The sequence below is a fragment of the Ananas comosus genome, linkage group 19, assembly GCF_001540865.1.
Source record: "Ananas comosus cultivar F153 linkage group 19, ASM154086v1, whole genome shotgun sequence".
Taxonomy (NCBI): domain Eukaryota; kingdom Viridiplantae; phylum Streptophyta; class Magnoliopsida; order Poales; family Bromeliaceae; genus Ananas; species Ananas comosus.
In genome coordinates this window covers 1,901,580-1,918,467 of record NC_033639.1, presented here as the reverse complement: position 1 = coordinate 1,918,467, position 16,888 = coordinate 1,901,580, and the positions used below count along the sequence as shown (strand labels likewise).

The 16,888-nt window shown below is 40.6% G+C and overlaps 1 protein-coding gene across 1 annotated transcript; it reads left to right on the top strand.

Annotated features, from left to right (window-relative positions):
• Positions 15,426-16,467, top strand: LOC109724599 (60S acidic ribosomal protein P1-like). Its single transcript, XM_020253471.1, has 4 exons — positions 15,426-15,603; positions 15,724-15,847; positions 15,971-16,068; positions 16,186-16,467. The coding sequence occupies exons 1-4, from the start codon at positions 15,532-15,534 to the stop codon at positions 16,237-16,239; spliced, it is 348 nt and encodes a 115-aa protein (XP_020109060.1). The 5' UTR covers positions 15,426-15,531; the 3' UTR covers positions 16,240-16,467.

Genomic DNA, 16,888 nt, shown 5'->3' with positions numbered 1-16,888 from the left:
CTTTTCTTTTTCCTTCTTCTATTCTCTCCTCTCCAACTCCTTCCTTCTTCCTTTCCCACTCCCTCTACTATGGATCTCCCTCTCCTGTGGATCTCACCGCCGCCGCCGCTAGAGAAGAGATTGCCCTTCGCAAGGTATGCCCTCTGCCCCCTATCCCTGATCTACCCCTGCTTGAAACTACCTTGCCACCCTCGCCTGAACCCACCACCCCGCCCCGCGCCTGAAACTGCCGTGAATGCACCCGCCCCCGCAGGTTACGCCTGAAGCATCCGCGCTCCCCTGCATCTACCTCCGCGCATAACGCCCTCCGCATCCCACCCCCGGCCGCATTACATTGAAGCATCCCCCAAAACCAAGAAAAAAAAATAGAAAAAATAGATAAAAGATAGAAAAAATAGAAAATTAGAAAAAAAAAATAAAACAAGAAACCACAAAAAACAGGAAAAAACAATTTTAAAAAAACTGCCTGAAGCAACCCTCCCCCAAAATCGAAAAAAAATAGTTTCCTTAAAGCAAATTTTTTTCAAAATTTTTTCAAACTGAAAAAAAAATAAGTTTTCTTAATGCAAATTTTTTTCAATTTTTTTTTCAAATCGAAAAAAAAATTAAGTTTCCTTAATGCAATTTTTTTTCAATTTTTTTTCAACTTAATGTACCATCTACCCTTTACACGTCCTAGCCTGAAGCATCTCCCTAAACCCTAAAAACAAAAAAAATAAAAAAATTGAAGCATCACCCTAAACCTGCAACCGCCAGCTTGAGGCATTCCCCTGCCCGAAGCATCCCTCATCGCGCCGAGCTTGAAGATTGCTCGCACGCACCTTCAAAAAAAACCAAAAATTTATGTTTTGTTATTATTTATTGGTTGATTAATTTATATATATTATATTGTAGATGACAATTCACTAGAATCAGATAATCAGTTGGAGAATATGCCCGTTGAAGGCGCCTCTAAGATTGGTTCTACATCTACCATCTTTGGTATTGATAATACTCAAACCACTATTGATACTTTCGACATTAAAAATGAAATTCAATGGAATCACGATCCGGAAATTAGTGATTGTGATGGGGAAAATGAAATTCGATGTGATAATGAGCTAACAATTGAAGATGAACCGATGACCAATGAGCCATATATTGGAATGGAGTTTGGTAGTGCTGATGAAGTAAAGAATTTTTATAATATTTATGCATTCAAAACGGGTTTTAGTATCAAAAAGTCTAGTCACTACAATCTAAAAGGTTTGACAATATGATCTCAAACATTGTTTTCACTTGTTCAAAGGAAAGACAACCAAACCAACCCACTCATAAAGGAGATGAGAATGCATCTTCACAAGTAAAAGGCACACCTAAAAAAGAAATGCCTTATAGAAGAACAGGTTGTAAGGCACATATAAGGGCAAGAATGGTCGAGCAAGGAAAATGGGTGGTATCGAAATTTTACAATGTGCACAATCATGAGTTAATCGTGAGTCCTTCAAAAAGTCGTTTTGGCAGATCGCATAGAAAAATCACAAAAGATCAAAGAGAAATAATCCATCAATTGAGTGAGCAAAATGTTTCAACCTCTCAAATAATGTCTTATTTGGCAGCAAAAGAGGGAAGACGGCAAAATATTCACTTCACATGTAAAGATTTGATGAACGAGGTTTCGAAAAAAATAGACGACTCCTTGGAATTGATGTATCTAGTGCCCTAAATTATTTTCGTGAACTACAAAGTAAAGATTCATTTTTCTTCTATTCTATTGACGTCGACGATCAATACATGACCCGCAACATATTTTGGGTTGACGGGAGAGCAAGAATGGCTTACAAATATTTTAATGATGTGGTGACTTTTGACACGACCTATATGACAAACAAGTATAGTATGCCATTTTCTCCATTCATTGGAGTGAACCATCATAAAAAATTAATTTTTTTTTGTTGTGCTTTAATTAGAGATGAGACAACTAGTACATTTTGTTGGCTCTTTCGTAATTGGTTAGAAGCAATGTTTGGCATTCATCGAAAAGCTATAATTACTGATCAACTCCATGCAATGAAGAAGGCGATTGAGATTGTATTTCCAAATACCGTACATAGGTGTTGTCAGTGGCATGTAATGAGAAAGACAAGGGAGCATTGGGAGTATTATATAGCACCAAGTTAGGATTTGAAGAAGAATTGAAAGATTGCATAAACTATAGTTTGATAGTTGAAGAATTTGAAAATGAGTGGGCATCAGTGATCGAAAAGTACAAGTTGTTAGATGGAAAACACGCCATCAATGGGTACCTGTATTTTTTTGAGATATATTTTTCGCAAACATGTCAACCTCACAACGCAGTGAAAGTATAAATGCTTGGTTGAAGCTATTGTTAGACTCTCATACATCCATATATAAGTTTATTATACAATTTGAGAAAATTACAACAACTTGTTATGAACGAGAGGATGAGGAAGATTTCAAAAATAAAGACGGGGAGGCTCACTTATGGTCTTATGATCCAATTGAAAGGCAAGCTCGTGATATATACACGGAAGCTATTTTCTTCGAGTTTAGAAAGTATTTAAGGGCTGCCACGACTTATTCTATATTAGAATTAGAAAAATATGCACTATACAAAATCAGTCCACTAGCCCAATCTAATATCCAAAAACGATGGCTCCGCTCATATATGATTTCTGTAAATGTGCCTAATCAGAAGGTCAGTTGTAATTGTAAATTATTTGAATTCTTCAAAATTTTGTGCTCACATTGTCTAAAGGTGTTGTCTTACATAAATATGCATTCCATTCCACCACACTATATTTTGAAATGATGGACCAAAGATGCTAAGAAAGGGACAACACTACAAAAAGTAGGGATTGTTGCAAATAATGAGATTACATATACAAAAGAGCAAATGTTTGAGATTCTTCGACCTAGAGTGGAAGCAATACTATTTGAGGGCACAAAAAGTATGGCGGCATTTGCGGTTGCACGTCGTAAAGTAAAGATAGTTGTTGACGAGCTTACTTCACTTGAACGAGAAACTGTTCAAAATAGGGAGGAGAGGGGAGATGATGATGCATGTGATTATAATTTGGCTATGATTTCTCAATCAAGTCAAATAAATTAACATATAGGAGGATATGTGCTAAAACATCCTCCGCAATCGCAATGTAAAGGCAAAAGGAGGCCACAGAGATTCAAGCCACCTGTTGAAAAGAAAGCTAAGAAATCTAGGACATGCCAAATATGCAAAAAGAAATGCCATAATAGGCGAACTTGCAAAGAGGCTTCCAATATATCTGGTGATAATCCTCCACACTCCAATGTAGAAAGTAGTGAAAGTCGTGAAGACGATGAAGATAGCGAATAATGAAATTACTTTTTTGGATGTTTAATGTACTTTGAATGTTTAATGCACTTTGGATGTTTGGAAGATGTATTTTAGATGTTTAATGTACTTTTTCAGATATTGTATTTTAGATGTTTAGTGTACTTTTTTGGATGTTGTATTTTAATTGAAATGTTGGATGTTTAAGGTGCTTTGGATATTTTATTTCGAATGTTAGATGTTTAATCTACTTGTGAATATATTATTTGGAATGTTGGGTTAACCTATGTTGAGCGCGATATTGATAGGCAATCCTGAATATGATGAGATGCTGCTGACTATTTCTGTTGTGCTATTTTAAGTTGTTGGGATGCATTTTAGCTTAAAATGGCTGGTAATGTGTTTGTGACTATTACACTTCTTAATTCTTACTATGACATGTATGTTGTTTGATGTTTCCATTGATTCTATTGATCAGTTGGATGTTTCTATTGATTATAATTTTTGCTTTTGGGTTTCAGTTTTGCTGATTTTTAGATATTTGATATATTTTGCATGTTTAAAAATTTTTCATTATTTTAAAAATTTTGAATATTATTCAAAATGCTATTTGTTTGCTTGTATTGTTGACATTCAACAATACATTTCTTACCAAGTCAAACAAAAAAGAAAATAATATATTCACAAAGAAAATAATATATCCACCAAGTCAAATAAAAAAGAAAACATTTATCTATTCTAAGTTCAACATCATTTATTTGACCTTAAAAAAATTAAGAGAAAACTTTACAACTTATTCATATATAAAAGTTCTTACATGATATATAGAAATTAAATAAAGCTTTAACAATTAACAAACAAAGTAGAAACACAAAAAAAAATATTTTCTTCTCATAATCTCCTTTATTTGTAATAACCCTTGTTGACAGTTCTTCTAATTTGGCTTTCAAGATCTAAATTTCTTTATGCATTTCATTTATTTGCTCCAGTAGTTGTTGCTTCGAAGATATCTCGGATGTTATTTTTGATGCGTGATCTAAAAATTTGTCAGTTCTTGAATAACTTAAGCTACCAATTTCGGAGGTATCTTTATCTTTTAGATCACGCCACATGAAAAAATCACAATAATTTTCGAAGATCTTTCCATAGTTTAGACATCCAAAAAATTCCTTTACTTTGCTCTTAGGTTGTTGTGAAACTCGAATAACAGCAGGTTTATTACAATTGCGACAAACAACTCTACTTTGATAAAAATTTCTTTTGGACCAGCCCATCGCATGCAACACTTATTTTGTGCTATTAATTTCAGATAACCTGCATTCAGATAACTGTTAATTAGTATATTAAGTTAAAAAAAAATAGAAAAAAATTGCATTAGAAACTTAATTTTTCTTTTTGGTTTTGTGGAAGGGTGGCTTCAGGCAGTTTTTTTTTCTTCTTTCTTTGATTTTTTCTATTTTTTGTGTGTTGGGTTGGGTTGGGTTGGATTGGAGGGAGGAGAATGCTTCAGGTGGGCGTGCAGCAGGTAGACGGTATATTAAGTTGGAAAAAAATTGCATTACGGATTTTTTTTATTGGTTTTAAGGGAAGGTGGCTTCAAGCCTTTATTTTTCTTATTTTTTTTTCTATTTTTTGTGTAGGGGATGCTTCAGGCGGAGCGGGTCGCCAGTGTGCCGGGGGGGGGGGCGGGGCCGGGTGGTGAGGTTCGCTCGGGTCAGCAGGGGGTGCGATACAAAAGGCGTTGTGCGTAGGGGTGGATGGGGCGCGCTCGGATGCGTTCAGGCATGACGTGCGGGGGTGGGTGAGTGCGCGGCGTTTCAGGCGAAGGCGGCGGGGTGGTGGTTCATGCAAGGTGGCGAGGGTAGCTTCAAGAGGGGGTAGATCGAGAGAGGGGCGGAGGGCGCGTGCCTTTGCGAAGGGCGATTTCTTCTCAGCGTGGCAGCGGCGGCGACGAGATCCACAGGGAGAAGGGATCCACAGTAGAGGATGGAAGAGGAGAGGAAGGAGTTGGGGAAGAGAGAATAGAATAAGAAAAAAAGAAAAGTAAGAAAAGATGAGAGAGAAAGATGCTGTGATTAATCCGTTAATTCTAACACTGATAAAAGTGGAACCATTGTTGGGTGGCTTTAAATCTCAGCCCTCATCTATCATGATGGAGGGTGGAAGTTTAATAGCACCAGCGGCTGCTGCTGCTCTTGCTCTTAGAGCACAGCAGCCCTATATATATATATATATATATATATATAAATATATATATATATATTATATTATATAATATATATTATATTATATATATATAGAATTAGACTGGAATACTATTAATAGTAAAACGCTCTTTTTGCTATCAAGTTTTTAACTCTTGGATGAAAAATTGTAGGGTCAGGATGATATTAGTCGGTTAGAGTTGAATGGTCCCCCTAGGGTTGAGTGGTCCCCACTGGGTTATATTATTTAATCCAATGGTTAGAAATAATAAAAAGAGTTGATCCAAAGGCTAAAAAACTGGTAGCAACAATGAGATTTTGCTACTAATAGTAGCCCAGTCCAACTCTCTCTCTCTCTCTCTCTCTCTCTCTCTCTCTCTCTCTCTCTCTCTCTCTCTCTCTCTATATATATATATATATATATATATATATATATGTATGTATGTATGTATGTATATGTATATGTAGTTATATATGTATGTGTGTATGTATATGTTAAAAGTATATGATGAGCACCTAGTTGGCATCTATTGCTACTATTATTATTATTAAAAAAAGTAATAAATAAGATTATTATTAAAAGAGGGTATTTTATTTTTATGACCAGCTTAATCGGAGGTGGCCCGTATGAATAAAAAGGGCGTAATTAACCGGGTACCTAAGGGTTCCCGGAAAGTATGAACCCTTTTATCTTTGATGATCATTATCTATTGTACTATATATTTCTTCACTTGCTATTAAAAAAATATATAGTCCAATATATATAGTAGGGCTATTATACTATTATGAGTATAGAGTACTTCGTACTCATAAGTTGTTTTCGATGATGGAGCTTTCGAATCGACGATCCACTCTATTAAATATGATCTAGAGCATTTGAAATTTCTAGAAAATAAATTCGTAATTTTTCGAAATAATAATAAAGTTCATCAAACGGGCATAAAATAAACAGTCGAAATCGAACAACGTCCTAAAAATAGATGATTAGATCCTTCAATTTAAGATCGGAGTTATTGATCTTTATCTAGGTAGTGAATAGAATTTTCTATTAAAAATTCAACCAATTCCAATTCTTTTACACCGTTAAACTAGCAAGTATTCCATACCGACCGTTAAAAATTGTCAATTTTGTGACCCTTTGACCGTAAGGCAAATGATGTCAAAAAATTATAAGATTTGATTTATAAAAGTTTTAAATGCTCAAGATAACATTTGACGGCATGGATCGTCGATTCGGAAATTCTATCATCGAAAATGACTTATGAGTACGAGGGCGATCGTACTCATAAGAGTATAGTAGCCGGACTCCAATATATATATATATAGAGAGAGAGAGAGTTGGGTTAGAATACTATTAATAGCAAAAGACCCTTTTTGCTATCAAGTTTTTAGCTTTTAGATCAATTCCTTTCATAATTTCTAACCATTGGATTAAATATTATAACCCAGTGAGGACCACTCAACCCTAAGGGACTAATATCACCCTAACCGTACAATTTCTCATCCAAGGGTTAAAAACTTGATAGCAAAAAGGGCCTTTTACTATCAGTCGTATTCCAGCCTAGCTCTCTATATATATAGAGTCCGGCTACTATTGTCACGCACCGCGACCCGCCTATTTGGTCGGATTCGGGCATGCCGACAGACCACCGAACGGACAGAGTTTCCCCTGTACGTTCTAGACGTCGCAATCAATATAATACACGAAGTTCCAACTAAGAATAGTATTCAAGCAAAGATTGCATAAGGAAGTATCAAAAACATAAACACCTAAATTATTACAAGCATTCACCTTCATACATTTTACAAGTTTACTTTCTTCCAAATACAATCTAAGTTATTACAATTTTTACAATTTAGATACATTTTGTTCTTTTCATTTTCTAGACCCCTAGGTTATGCCGACTCGGGATACTGCTATCTCAGGTCTCTAGGGTAGTGTTACGCCCCGGGGTCCCTTTTTAGTTTGGAAAAACAGCGGAAACGACTAAATTTTTTTTTTGAAACACCTGACCCCAGAGTATGTCAGATCCGCCACAAATACAAGGAATCCACTGTTCACACGGACAGAGTCTCCCCTGTATTTGCACGGCGTCGCACAAGTACAATTATATAACCAAAGTACAACCAGAATACAACCACAACCATATGAACATACAACCTCAACCGCACATACAGACGTCCATACATTCACCATTCACAACACGACGGTATTCATAGTTTTAAACATAAATCAAGATCTATCATTTGAAACGTTTCCTACCCGGAAACAAGTTTTGAAATACTAAGATACAAAGCCACAGAAAATCTTTTGAAAACTGTTCCCTACACGGAAACTTTTATCTTTTAAAAACGCTACCACGAGGGGTAGAAAACCTTTTATTTTTCAAAAAAACACAATTCCTTTAATATATTCCAAAACCAACTGAAAACTCAGATATTCAGATAATAAAACAAAACTGAACCATGTAAACCGACTAAGCTATATATCAACAGAATAATAAGGGTAATAACTAAATCGAAATAACCTGGGTCGGAAGCTCTATCGACCGCTACACACGTACCTCACGTCTCGTCCCACTACTCATCGCCCGCGATACCTGAAAAATGGTGGGGGAGGTGAGAACATGTAAACATGTCTCCCCTCCCAGTGGGTACCGCAAGCCGAAGAAGGCGAGAAGTACTCACCGGATCAGGAAGAGATAAATAACAACAAGGGCAGATATGCTAAATACAGTAGCAACAATAATATATGAACAGAATGTATAAGAACGACTACCGCTACTGTAAAGAAGAATATAAAACATATCCGGGTATCAAACTATAGTAGCAAAACAAGTATATAGAAAGAACTGTAAATATGCATGCAACAACTGCTACTATAGACGTATGCGTCAACCGAACAAGAAGTCCAAAATACCCAATCTAAACCGCCGTGTCGGTCTAAGGACCTCAGGCAAAAGCCACTAAAATTACCTGAATATAAACTAGGTCTGACCGCTGGGCTCAGCAAGTTGACACAACAACACTTTTTCGGAAAAAAGAAACCCCTTGCGGTGGATCAGAAGCACAGTATTCGTGAAAATGAGAAGAGTTCGGCGCAATCCATGACTGATATGCCTCAAAGGCTAACCATACGGGCAACCAGCCGACAATCCTCGACCACAGGGCCTACGACAAGTATTAGATCATCCGACTGGATAAAAGAAGCACAAGAAGAACGGACCACTCAGGTAACTAGGATGAAACATAACATCTATCAAAAGTTGTAGATACTGATAATTAGGTCAAAAGTAGGTATATATATGCAAGAAGCGATCAACAAATAATCTGGTAGTATAATCTAGAACATCACGATCGGCATAGCGAAATCTACCCTCGAGCGGATACAACGACTCAAAAGGTACTCGGACAAAAGTCAAGGAATCAGCGAATAAGTCGACAGTATGATAACTAAGAATCGGAGCCGCCTAGGTTCACTGATCTCACGAATAAATCAGGGAACCGTTCTACTATAACATGACAAAAGTATCGTAGAAAACAGGTCAAGTAGGAACAAGAAATATGTATAAATACTCTACTCCTATTCAGAATAAATCTGCAAACAAATGAGTAGAAGTAAGATGTAGACAATGGAGGTGCAAGGGCTCATAAGCCGTACACTACGCAATAGTAATAAACAGCAGGAAACAAGGATAGAGAAATGATCACGGAGCGGCACACTAAGTACCGACGTCGGATCGAAGTACAACCTGCGTAAACTGTCTGCGCTTCGCTCTGACTGTCAAGAGAATGTTCAACGGACCTAAAGGAGGGCTCCACTGAGGTTTAGTGTCTAAACACACAATAATGAAACCTACAAAGGCATAACCTACAGCATCCCACAGGGATCGGTTTCCTAATACCGGGATTAGCGTGACTCGCCGGAAGTCCGAGAAATCGACACCGGGACTTCACACGGGAACCCACTACTATCCCGGAAGGCACGACTCAATGCACGATCATTCATGCTGCACAACACTGTATTTTAAGATGGACTAAAGGCAGCAAAACAAGGATACAAAACGAAACAACTATTGGTGGAAATTGTTGGGATCCGAGCGGGTTACACGAAAAGTGTATATGTTCGAACACCGACCAACCGTCGACTCACCCGTCATTTCTGAGACTCTACGAATGATGCAGAAGTGACCAGCCAATAAGGCTCAGTGATCCACACAAATAGCTCACGAAAGCCACCGCGAATTACATTCGAACAAAACGGTCCGTCTTGCGGATTTTGCCGACAAAAGAACGAGAAATACAATTTCGTCTTCGTCAAAGGTCGGAGGCCTTGACAAATCAAGGCTAGAGGTCACCCAGTTCACCATGCTGCCAACAGAGCTACGACAAATCAAAAATTTGCTTAAAAAGCCTCCTATTAACCGAAAATCGATATTTCATTCGATTCAAGCGCTTTTATGGCCCAGTGTCTACACAAACAGAGTGCATCGAGCCAACCGAAGACCACCTTATGACAGGTCTGAGCAGGGGCCGGGGCGGTAGCTCAAAACGTTTGGACATTCGGCCACTGTGAAGAGGGCGCTAGCGCATGAGCGAACTTACGAAACAGCGCGATGTATACTAAAAATTTTCGCGTCTATGCACGCAAACAGCGCGCATCGCCTGACCTACGGAGGTGATAACGATGATCCTCATACACTCGAGTATCTCATGATCACCTCCAAGTAGATCGGAGTGCTATCGGATCGCTGGAACCGGTGGATCCGAACCATAAACAGTGTGTTGAAAAACTTAAACTAAAGCTTACGCGAGTTGGAAGGACTAGGGCAGATGGCGGCGGTGCCGTACGGCGGGGGTCGGCCGGGAAGGGCGGCAGTCGAAGGGGTCCGATGCAAGACAAAAACGACAAGCTGGCCGGCGCGGGAGTGCCGGCTTGGCGGCGGCGGCGAGATTCAAGGTTCGCCAAGTTCCTTTGGGTTCAAAGGAGCACAGCTGCAGGGTGAAGCGCAGGCCGGGAGCCGGCGGCCGGAGATGAGTTCGTCAGCCTAAGGTCGAGGGGAGAGGTGTCACCCCAGGTGGGCAGCAGGCGAGCTATAGAAAAGCCGTGGCGGGCCGACCTCGCTGCAGGTCTGCAGGCTGGAGGCTTCAGCGTCGGCGGCGGCGTTGGTTCGGGACGCGGGAAACCCGCGGTAGAGGCGCACTGAGCGTATCACAGCGCACAAACATAAAACAAAACAACACCCGGCTCAGGCGCGGGAAGATTCGCGGAGGTCCAAGGTCGGCAGGCGTCCGAGTCAGTGGCGCGGCGTGCGCGCGGAGGTCGGTGTAGCCGAGCCCAGACTCGGCGCCGTCGGTCTGGAAGAGCTGCAGGAAGCGAAGCGAGCGCGGAGAGGTGCGCGGGGCGACGGGGGAGATGCGCCGAGAGGTCGCCAGGAGGCGGGGAAGTCTGGGCGGCCAATCTAGGGCCGGCTCAGAATCAACAGGCACGAGCTGCAGTCGGTCCGGCCAGGGTGTGGCCAGGTGACGCAGCTAGCTCTGCTGTGTCGGCGACGCGGCCAGACGGCAGGATCGTGCGGCGACGTTGTTTGCCGGGTTGGTCTCTGCAGGGATGATGGTGCTCGACTAGGTAGACTTCCTGTGTTCGTACCACGGGCGGGAGTGATTGGCCGAGAAGGAGAGAGAGAGGTCGCATGGTGCAGGGAATTCGGCTGATCGAAGGTATCGCGGCAGCGGCCGGAGCATGCGCATGGGGGAAGGTCGATTGCAGTGGGGCGGCTAGGTTAGTTCGGCTAAGTGAGGGAATGCAAAAGCTAGGGTTTCCTCATGAAACCTAGTTGTATACTATTTACATAGCGTCAATTGCAAAATAGTCTCAAGACTAACAATTCTATCAAGTACCTACAGAGTGAATCGTAAAATCGACGCGGAACCCGCAGTCGATTTGTCACGCGATTCCCGGTACCATAAAATATCGCAATTTTGCAAAGTTGTGACTTTGCAAATTCGACCCTCAGCGAACATTTCGCGTTTCCTGAAAATCCGTTCGTCGGATTTTCGATCCGACAGCACCATTGCGTTCAGCACGTCGGGTGCATCGAACCTAGCATTTTGTTTCGTCTGATTTGGTCTCCGATCAGCGACAAAACCTGCCCTCTCTCCAACTAATCCACATATCATATATAGGCCTAGGTTGAAACCCGAAATCCGTTAATTCAAACTCGTATTTGAATTCCCTACCACCAGTAGGTACTTGAAACATCTCTCACCCATCTCCAGATCACTTGTACAAAGCACGAGGAGTTTCAAAATGCACGAATAGCAATGATCAGAAACCCTCTTTTTGATAAAATCCCTTTTTCTCGAAAATCGTGCATCGGATCTGAAATCCGTCAGTGCCATTGGTTCCAGAATAGCTGAACCGATTGAAACGAGCTATTGGATCGCTATGAACGGAGTCCGATACGCGCCGAAAGCCAACTCTACTCCGTGGCTTCTCCGGAAAATCGGAGTTACTATTCACTTAAGTGAAAACTAATAATCGCGTAACTTCTCCGTTTTAGCTCATTTTCGCCTGAAATTTGACGAGTGCTTATGTAATTAAATTACACACATAAACATCGTCAACAGAGAGTCTAATTGTACTGTCAAAATCTCAATCCTTACAAGTAGGGTGCTATCTACGAAGCTACGCCCTTGCCTCGCGCCACCGCGTCGCTCATGTGCGAACCTGTAACACCCCGAAACAACGTGGGGTGAGAACTAACTCCATAGTTTCTAGTGGGTACGGCCACCCAAGGGAAAAGCTCAACCAACAGGTCCAAAGGAGGCAAACAATATGTTAATTCAACAGATAGATATAATATCATAAATATGTAACTAACATTTACATGCTTTGCCTCACATATGCAGTAATGCCAACTATGCAATGACATACTTATGCAACCCTGCAATTAACGCATAAACTAGTAGATCACCCGATACTACTTTCCATCTCGCTATCTAGCTCATGTCCAACTAGCTTCTAAGGTTTCTACTACCTTAAATCCATTTCATCTACCACTAGCCCTTAAGGTTTCATCTACCTTAATCCAGCTAGCCACCCGACTCTGCCCTGAGTCAATCCTACGCGGAATACTGCGCAATCTGCTGTACCCACAGCCTACCGCGCTCCGTGACTTAGCCACCTGGTGGCGAAATCGTCGCACATGCCGAACAATGACTCAAGTCACCTGGCGGCATAATCCACAAATCTGGCTTAACCATCTAGCGGCGAAATCGTCGCACACGCCGAACAATGGTTTCGCCCCGGGCGGCAAAATCGTCGCACACGCCCAACATCTCCCCTGGTGTTCCATAAGTCCTAGGATTCCGGAATCCACTTTCCAAGTCTCAAGGGTAGACACACACCCTATGCTGTCGACCTATTTAGGTTCGACCCAAGCACACCCTAGTGATCACTCTACCACTATATCCTCAACCTAGGTTCCCCCACACTAGGTATCGCTACATATCATAACCTAGGTTCGATGCCACACTAGGTTCTATGTCATTCTACCTAGATCTTTACTCTAGGTTCACTTGTTCAACCTATATTCTTTAACACTAGGTTTAATGCCACTCATGATTCACCTATGTTCAACAATACTAGGTTTGATACCAACCTATGTTTAACAACACTAGGTTCATATGTCATTCTCATCCATCCTAGGTTCACAGCACTAGGTTTAATGCCACTCGATCTACTTGACATCCTAATTGTCCACATCGAGTTTTATAATTACATATTCTCTAGCACATGCTTACAATGCCAACGTATGTTCTTTCTAACACGATCTCATAGCTCTAAAATGCACCTCTAAAATGCACCTAGCATTTATTCCACTATGCATATATATGAACATGCAATCATGCATTTCATTTAGCATTTTTAGACTATGTGATCATGCAATTTCCTAGCATGTATTTCAACATATCAACATGCAATTATCATCTATGCAATTAACTATCTTTACATGCATATGTTCTCTAGCATTTCATGCTCATGACTATGTCATCATCTAATGGCAGTTTATACATTTTTAGCATCTATCACATGCATTTACAATGCTACAAACTACCATTATATGTATCAATACGAATTCATACTCCACTTTGACATGGAGGCGACCTAGTCGCTTCGGTAAGCACAACCCACCTATTATCGCGTTCCGATTGCTTGTCGACACTTGTAATCGGCCTCCCGCGGCACACGCCGTCCAGTTCGGCCCGATCTTGCAATTAGTCATCAACCGTGCGTCAATTCGCGGCCCCGAATTTTATAGGTCTATAACTTGATGCCACGACGCTTGGGATCCGTTCTCGTGATTTTTGGACGTCGCCTCGGCCCTCTAGGCGGAAACGAAGCCAAATCGTCCGTTTCTTCAATATCTTAGCGTAGGCTCGACGAATCGCCGAACCGACTTCGCCAACGCGTCAGAAAACCTAACAATTAGGTTTACATAGGGTTAATCTAGATCAAACCCCCATATTTTGCAAAACCCCCTTTTTGAAGCCCTAGATGCAACTATTGCAAGAATATACTGTTAAATCTCTAGATTCAAGCAATAAGTATCTATTTGGCATCCTAGGATTCATCTAAAACCATTCTTAGAGCAAAAGATTTAAGCCCTAGAATTCTACCATTGAAGCCCTAAAAGCTTACCTCAAGAGCTAGCTCCAATGGCCAAGGAAGAAGAAGAAGGAGAAGATGGAGAGCCTTCCTTCAAGCTTCTTCTCCTTCTTCTCCTTCTTTTGCTCTCCTCCTTGAAGAGAGAGGATGAGGAGGCTTAGAGAGAGAGAGAGAGGGAAGTGTTTGGGTTGGGTTTGAGAGAAATGAGAGGAAAAGAGAGAGAGAAGCAACCCTCTTTTTTAATCCCATTTGCACAAAATGCTGAAAACTCCCTCAACTCTCCCATTCATGCACTGCCCAAACTGGGCGTTTTTCGCTCTCAGGTCCGGACTTTGGATTCATGGTCCGGACCCCGTAGGTCCCAAAAATATGCAAATTTCAGCAGTTGCCGATTTCGCTCCGTTTTGATCCGTTTTCGCTCCGTAGATTTTCGATTCACTTCTAATCGTACCGAGACCCCAAAAATATGTTTTTGAGCGTATTTATATCATCTTTTCATCCACGCTTATGTCGAATTTAGTCCACGGTTCAATATAGCTTTTCGGGTTCCGTCTTCGCGCCCTACGTGTACCGAAAACACCCGAATGCTTCCGAACTTCACCGGAACCATTCCAATGACTTTCCGAGCTAGCATACACCGTAACTTCATAACCTTAGAAGTTCAGTATGCTACAACTATACTCTTATGAGTACGATCGCTCTCGTACTCATAAGTTGTTTTCGATGATAGAGCTTCGGAATCGACGATCCACACCGTTAAACGTTATCTAGAGCATTTGAAATGTCTAGAAATCAAATTTTATAATTTTTCGACATCATTTACCTTATGATCAAAAGGTCACAAAATTGACAATTTTTAATGACCGGTATGAAATATTTGTTAGTTTAACGGTGTAAAAGAATCGAAATCGATTGAATTTTTGATAGAAAATTTTATTCACTACATAGATAAAGATCAATAACTCCGATCTTAAATTGAAGGATCTGATCATCCATTTTTAAGACGTCGTTCGATTTTGACCGTTTATTTTATACCCGCTTGATGAACTTTATTATGATTTCGAAAAATTACGAAATTTATTTTCTAAAAGTTTTAAATACTGTAGATTATATTTAACGGAGTAGATCGTCGATTCGGAAGATCCATCATTAAAAATAACTTATGAGTATAAATGACTCTATACTCATATATTAGTATAGTAGCCCTATCCTATATATATCCTTAACCATCGGCATCCCTAAGCATTACCCGATCCCGCGGTATAAAAGGATCTCCTTGGGGCGCCGCAGCTCAGAAAACCCTAATTCTTTGGTGGCGTCTTCATCGATCTCCCCATCCGAGCATGGCTGCGATCGGAGAGCTTGCCTGCACCTACGCCGCGCTCATCCTCCACGAAGATGGCATCCCAATCACGGTAATCGGTCCTCTTCTCCTCCTCTTTCTCTCTCTCTCTCTCTCTCTCTCTCTCTTTTAATCTCTTTTTTTTTTAAAAAAAAACAAACTTTACTTGACTTGGATCTGGAACGTTAAGCAGGCGGAGAAGATCGCGACCATTGTGAAGGCGTCGAACTTGAAGATCGATTCGTACTGGCCCGCGCTCTTCGCCAAGCTCCTTCAGAAGAGGAACATCGACGATCTCATCTTGAGCGTCGGATCTGGTTCTCTATCTCCTACTACTACTTATTCTACTACTACTCTCTCTTACCCTTCTTCTTCTTTTTTCTCTCTGTTTATTGTTTGGCTTTCTTCATGTATTTACGCTTTTGCTGATGGTTTTGCAGGCGGAGGCGGCGCTGCAGTTGCCGTTTCCGCTGCTCCGGCCGGCGGTGCTGGTGCCGCCGCTGCTCCTGCTGCCGCCCCAGCGGCCGAGGAGAAGAAGGTTGCCTTTGTTTTTTTTTTCTTTTTTTTTCAACTCTTACTTTCTGATTTTTTTTATATATATTTTGTTTTATTTATTTATTTATTTATTTATTTATTGTTGGTTTCTTTTCCGCAGGAGGAGCCCAAGGAAGAGAGCGACGACGATATGGGCTTCAGCTTGTTTGATTAGGGAGAGGAGGAGAAGAAGAGAGAATTGTAGCTTGTTTGATTAGGGCCGACGGTGCCATGTATGTCCTTAAACATTAAATTAAATGGGTCATCAAAGGACAGCGCTCGGAAGGGAATGTATAATTAGTTTGAAGGCATTTCCTATTTTACGATTTTGTTTTCTTATTCAATGCGTGCCACAATATTTTCGTTTGTTTTCTTATTCAATGCATTGTGGATCGTTCTACTATTTTATGTATAAATTGAGAAAATTTAAAAATTTCATTTTTAATTGTATGTAATCAAATTAAACAATTTGTAGCAACAGTATAACTTGTAGGTGATATAAGTATCTAGGGTTCAGCACAAGAGTTTCTTGCTTTAAGCATTAGGGTATTTAGGTTTTACGAGTTTTGGAGAGGTTTTACCTTATTCTCGAAGAAAGGTCCTAGTAACTCTTGATTTTTCTTAAAACTATTTTCCATGAATCCCCAAGATTGATGAGTATTTAAACTTGATTTTGAGTACATTGGTTTTCTTGGGCATTTTAAGTGGACTCTTTGGAAGTTTTGTTGGTCGTATTGGAAAATTGTCGACTTCGTTTTTGAATGTTTGTTTTGCGAAATTGATCGTGGTTTCTTGTTTTCTCAAACTCCCGCTATCTCTATCGT